The 6,218-nt window shown below is 41.8% G+C and overlaps 1 protein-coding gene across 1 annotated transcript; it reads left to right on the top strand.

Annotated features, from left to right (window-relative positions):
- Positions 1-2,405: 2,405 nt before the first annotated feature.
- zic2a (zic family member 2 (odd-paired homolog, Drosophila), a) lies at positions 2,406-5,063 on the top strand (the record flags this gene model as incomplete). Its single annotated transcript, XM_083681681.1, has 3 exons — positions 2,406-3,375; positions 4,490-4,653; positions 4,866-5,063. 3 exons carry the CDS (start codon positions 2,406-2,408, stop codon positions 5,061-5,063), a joined length of 1,332 nt encoding a protein of 443 aa, XP_083537807.1.
- Positions 5,064-6,218: the final 1,155 nt, after the last annotated feature.

Genomic DNA, 6,218 nt, shown 5'->3' with positions numbered 1-6,218 from the left:
TTACCGCTTAGTGTTTGGTAGCTGAGAAGGACAAGAGAAAGTTTGATGTGTTGGGACAGGAGGACTAGTGGGACTTGAGTTCAATGAAAGTGTAAGTAAACTTCCTTTGACTTAATGTTAACATTTCAATGAACAGCTGTTGTGTAGCCCGCTGTAGTTTAAACTCAGTTCAAATATGCTCTGTTGTCGATGGATAGACTCACTATTGCAAACGTTCTGAGTTGGCCAAATCCTTGCCATGAGAGACTATGGTTCGTTTTTACATTTCTTTGTGACTGTATGGACATATAATTAAGTCACGTTTGGGCTTTTGTTTGTGAATGGTGTCTATGTAATGAATTAATAAGTTTTCTTTGACCGTAATGCAATGTAATACAGAGTTCTGATTCTGAAATGTAGGACACTTACAACAGTGTAATTACATGTAATTATGTAATACAAAATTGCTTCCAATAGTGATAATACAACTATAGCTGCTACTATTACTACTACTATTACTAATACTACTAATACTGCTACTGCTATTGCTACTACTACTACTGCTACAGAAATACTATGTGTATCACTGTCATTATTTTATGGTTAGCTAAACTCATGGTTTGTTGTTGTTATATACACGAGGGAAACATTTAAAATAAAAAAATAATAAAAGACTGATGACTGCAACCTAAATACGCAATAGCCATAGTCTAGAGTATAGAGCTTGTACTCAGGCCAAACTGAATCTTTGCTAAATAGACAAATCTCGCATCCAAGCAGCTCTCTATAAGCATATGAAGGTAAAAGCACTTTGGATATTTAGTAGGCCTGCCTCGTAGTTGTGTGTGTGTGTGTGTGTGTGTGTGTGTGTGTGTGTGTGTGTGTGTGTGTGTGCGTGTGCGCGCGTGTGAGCGCGTGTGAGAGCGCGCGCGCGTGTTTGCGTACGTGCGTGCGTTCGCGCGCTCTTGGGTAACAGCCCATACACCGCTGTATGGGACATTACACGAAAACAGTAGACCACAAGAAATATTCCCCAATTGTAAGTTACACAAGGAAATGTGAAAGACCGTTTTCAAATGATCTTTTTAGAGGGATGCAATTGACTAAAATGTATTGCAATCGTTTGTTTCACATCATCAAATTGTTCCATTTACAATGTTATCTTGCCTTGTAGGTCTACTGCTGTGTTTCTAGTCAAAATGAGTGGCCTACGTATGAGCCGGAGTCAATGAACATATACCATAACATTATTAAATTTATTTTGTAGAGTATATGCCAAGCAACAATTTCAGGGGGACACATGGTACTCATAGGCCATTTCTGATTTCATTAATCGTGTATGTGCCATTTTCTAATAAGCCGTATGGTGGGCTACTATGTCTGCACGTCTCTACTGAAGAGCTTTATAGGCGTTATGTGTGCGTTATAACGCAGGTATAAACAAACATCTCTAAGAGAGAAGAGCAAAGCGAACTATATACATAGTAGAGTGCAGTTTGGCGAAGTCATGAAACTTAGACTATTATAGGAACCACAAGTTTACACAGACTATTTCTTTTTAGAATACATGAAATGTGCACACCCCACCTTCTACCCAAACAGCCCCCCTTGATCGAGTATCTTTATTTTCTGTCATATTTCTTTAACCCCTATTGCTTAACTCTTCAGCGTCGTCATCATACAATGTCGTAAACCTATCGTCAATCAAACAGTATATATTAACCTTTACAAATTATGTTTCTAGGCACAATATCCGATACTATTTTTTCCCTCTCTGCCCTTCCTCGAAAAACCTCTCCTAAAAAAGTAGGCGGTAATTATTCGTAGAAAATGGCGATCAGCTATTAGTCGCCAAAGCGGTACCTGCGATTGGAGGGGCACCTGGGATTGATGAGACGCGGTGGCCAATGAGACTGCGTGGAATGAATGACCGGGCTCCAGTTAAAGGGGGCGTAAGAGGAGGTAGTGCCAGTGTCCACGGAGAAAGAGGGACCCTCCGCGATAAACACAGACAAGCGAGAGAAATAAACATACCAATCTGAACAACAATCCGAGATGCTGCAGCAAACCCGCTCTCTCACTGTGCGGACACCTAGTAAGATAATTATTCAATTCTTCGTGTGTGTTTAAAAGCAATCAGCATTTTCAGTTTCAAGAGGAAAACGCAAAGGAATCTCTTTACTTCGTTTCATGGGGATTTTTTTAGTTACAAGTTAACAAGGAGTGCATATAGACGTGTTCGATAAGACAAGCTATAGGGTTTGTTTTTTTTCTACCAGCGGATCATCGCTTTGAACTTCGCCTGATATGGTGTTTCCATGTTTGGAAGTTGAGACATCCGTGGCAAAATAGACATCAGTAATATTTTTGGGTACATTTTTGTTGCGTACACACATTGTTTCGAACGAAATTCGCTCTAAGAAATCATGTTACTGGATGCTGGTCACCAGTTCCCTGGACTGGGAGTAGGCACGTTTGCCAGGCATCACTCATCGAGCGAGATGCAGGACAGAGACTTGAGTTTAGCACAAAATAGCTTTGTCGACTCCGCACACATGGGTGCGTTTAAACTAAACCATGATCTTTCTCCGGGACAGAGCTCCGCTTTCACCTCCCAGGGTCCGGGCTACCCCTCTGCGGCTTTGGGGGCGCACGCCGCCCATGTCACCTCGTACGCGAGTTCGCCTTTCAACTCCACCAGGGACTTTCTCTTTCGCAGCCGCGGCTTTGGAGAATCCTCTCCGGCGAGTAGCCAGCACGCTATTTTCGGCCCCACCGCGGGGTCCCTCCATCACTCAGACAGTCAAGGCCACATTCTGTTCCCCGGGATCCACGACCAGCATGGGTCCCACGGATCCCCGAACGTGTTGAATGGGCAAATGCGGCTTGGACTACCGGGGGAGGTTTTCGGGCGCTCCGACCAGTACCACCAGGTCTCCAGCCCGAGGACCGATCATTACTCAGCCGCCCAGCTCCATAACCAGTACGGCTCCATGAATATGAACATGGGGATGAACATGGCAGGTCACCACCACCACCCCGGCGCCTTCTTCCGCTACATGAGGCAGCAGTGCATCAAGCAGGAGCTCATCTGCAAATGGATCGACCAGGAGCAGCTCAGTAACCCCAAGAAGAGTTGCAACAAAACTTTCAGCACCATGCACGAGCTGGTCACGCACGTCTCCGTGGAGCACGTCGGGGGACCGGAGCAGAGCAACCATATCTGCTTCTGGGAAGAATGCCCCCGCGAGAGCAAACCATTTAAGGCGAAATACAAACTGGTGAATCACATTCGTGTCCACACGGGAGAAAAACCGTTCCCCTGCCCGTTCCCTGGATGTGGAAAGGTCTTCGCGCGGTCAGAAAACTTGAAGATACACAAGCGCACACATACAGGTAATTCTTAAACATTCATGGATTTAATGCAAATGTTTCGTTCCTTAAATGTACACTACACATTTTGGCACTCGGTTTGCCAATGCGCCATGCTGTATCACATGATAAAGAGCTTTTGTTATAATACTACTGTCTACCCAAATGTAATCTGATTATAAGTAGTATTTTAGACGGTCAAAGTAGGTATTCACACCTATAGGGTCAAAGTAGATTTAGATATAGGAAAAAGGTAAAACGACGTGGATTAAACTGGATTAAACACAAACAGAAGTCTGGAAACGATTATGGCTCGTCAAGTTCTGAAGATGTGCAATGTTTTGCAACAATGTGCTAAGTTATGTAACAGGCTGTCTAGGATTTGTGGTTCGTAAACTTTAAAATGGGTCAAAGGCGACATGAGGGCTCCCAGCTCTAAGCGCATCGCGTGCGTCGAGTAGTAGTAAATCTCATCGACCGATTTAATGTTTACGCGAGACTGAGCTTTTAGGATTCTATATATGGACGCCTCTCCTCTATTTTTTACTACATTTATTTATTTAAAAAAAATGTCCATTGAGAAATATATCGAGAGAACCCTAACCCTTTTTTAAATTTTTAATGTTATCTATTTGCTCGTTATTATCTATACACTCCACACGTGAGTGTGTGTGTGTAGAGGCCCTTTTGTTTTCTCACGCATTCCATTGATAGTAGGTGCTAGACGGGCCATTACCAGCCATTCACATTAGGACTATTTTCTGGGGGGATTCGTTGTGGTATGGTGCCATGGAATTGGTCAGGTGTTAATTAGATTTTTTATTGTTTCCCAGCAAATGGCGTGCCTTCTGTACCAAAGGCCATGCGCGATGTAATTATTTAGGCTTTATGGATCTTAGCAAATTATTTCAGGGGGTTACCGCTAACTACTGAAATTCATTTTGAACTACTATAGTATATGCTCTGGGCTAATTGTTAGTAGTCCACATCGAGGTGTACAGTGCCATTCAAACAATTATGGTTTGCTGCATAAACCAAGAACATTTGCCTCATAAATAATCAGCTTAGCATAGTCAGCTCATTTTCTCACTGGCTGACTCATTTAATAACGTGTCTATTTTGTCCTTGTTTTCTGCAGGAGAGAAACCATTCCTGTGTGAGTTTGAAGCCTGCGACAGGAGGTTTGCGAACAGTAGCGACCGAAAGAAGCACATGCACGTTCACACCTCTGACAAACCATATCTTTGCAAAATGTGCGACAAGTCGTATACCCATCCCAGTTCTCTACGAAAACACATGAAGGTAAATTCACTTTCTTCTGTTTGTGTGTGAGTGTGTGTGTGTGTGTGTGTGTGTGTGTGTCCATGTGTTTGCGTAGGCTTTTAGGACATAGGCCTATTTGTGGTTTATTTTATTAACACATTCACGCCATCCCTCACACTTATAACACATTCAAGTCATACTGCAATATTGTTCCCACAATTATATTAAACTAATATGATCTACTTTTTTAGGTCCATGAAGCTGCCCTTCCTCCACCGTCCGACTCCTCGCCCGCAGCCAGTTCTGGTTACGAGTCCTCCACACCCCCCGGCCTTGTCTCCCCCACGACCGAGACTCAAAGCAACAACAATCTGTCTCCCGCGTCAGCCGTGCACAACAACAACGGTCACAGCAGCCTATCGTCCAATTTCAGTGAATGGTATGTGTAGAACTGAACCAAACTCTAAATCGAACCAGCGAACGCAGGAGTTTGGGACATGCGTGCTCTGAGAGGCACAAATACGAACATGTACGCCGATTTGAATTCACCAGGGAGGACGACCAACAGAAGAAAATATGTAGGACTAATAAGTTCAAGGTTTATTCAATAGCCTATATTGTAAATAATTACTACAGGCCCTCTTTCCCACTGGTTGTTAGATTTTGTCAGTCTTTGGTGTATAGATGTTCCTTCAATGGTAGCTATTTCTCTAACTGGACTTAGTGCACATATTACGATAAAAGTTGTATAATGATGTTAAATATTGTGATCCTAAGGCAAATTGATTGTACTATACTAAACATCTATGAACTGGAAAGAGTGCCAAAGTCAACACTTAACTCAAACAGACCACAATATTTTGCTTGTGAATGTATATTTTAGTTTGCTGGGCTTAACTTGTGATGTTTTGTGCTTTGCAAGTTTGAATTGTGAAATACTATCTGGAAGATTGTGAGGAAAATAAACGTTGTGCCGTTCGATTTTCTGTAACTACACCCTTCCTTTTGTAAATATCGACTGCCATATTTATCCATTTGTAATTAAATTATGGTATTTACTTGCTACAGATGAAACAATATTTATAAAGAATGTTTCTTTACTATAAATATGTACAATTATGAGCTAAACACGGGCAGTTGTTTTGTTATGTGTTTTTGTTCAAAGTTTAAGAGGTGTTTTCTCCATTATTGTGATAAGAATTTTACTGCATACAAATATAATAAAAAAGTGTTGCAAGTGTTAAAACATTTTTCTCTCTATTGTTTTTCCTAAACTACTCATTATTGTTATCCAACTAAGCCGTCTTCCGTAGATCATTTTAGATGAGTATGTCATAGTGAGTTCTAAAGTAACCTGTATCCTCTGGAATCCGTTTCCTCTGGATCGTATGGCACCATGTCTCATAAGCTATGACACTTTACGGTTTAATGTGTTTTTATTAACATGCTCTGCACCTGCCGCTTTTGCATCTTGTCAACATGGCGGGGCAAATTAAAAGTTGGTTGATTTACGCAGATCCCATTCACTTGAGTCTAACAACATCCACCAAACATTGTGCCTGACTCTTATTCAAACTTAATAGCCTACTTTTTAACTTATCTTA

The sequence above is a fragment of the Argentina silus genome (assembly GCF_951799395.1).
Source record: "Argentina silus genome assembly, chromosome: 12".
In the NCBI taxonomy this organism is placed as follows: domain Eukaryota; kingdom Metazoa; phylum Chordata; class Actinopteri; order Argentiniformes; family Argentinidae; genus Argentina; species Argentina silus.
This window is presented reverse-complemented; position numbering and strand designations above follow the sequence as displayed.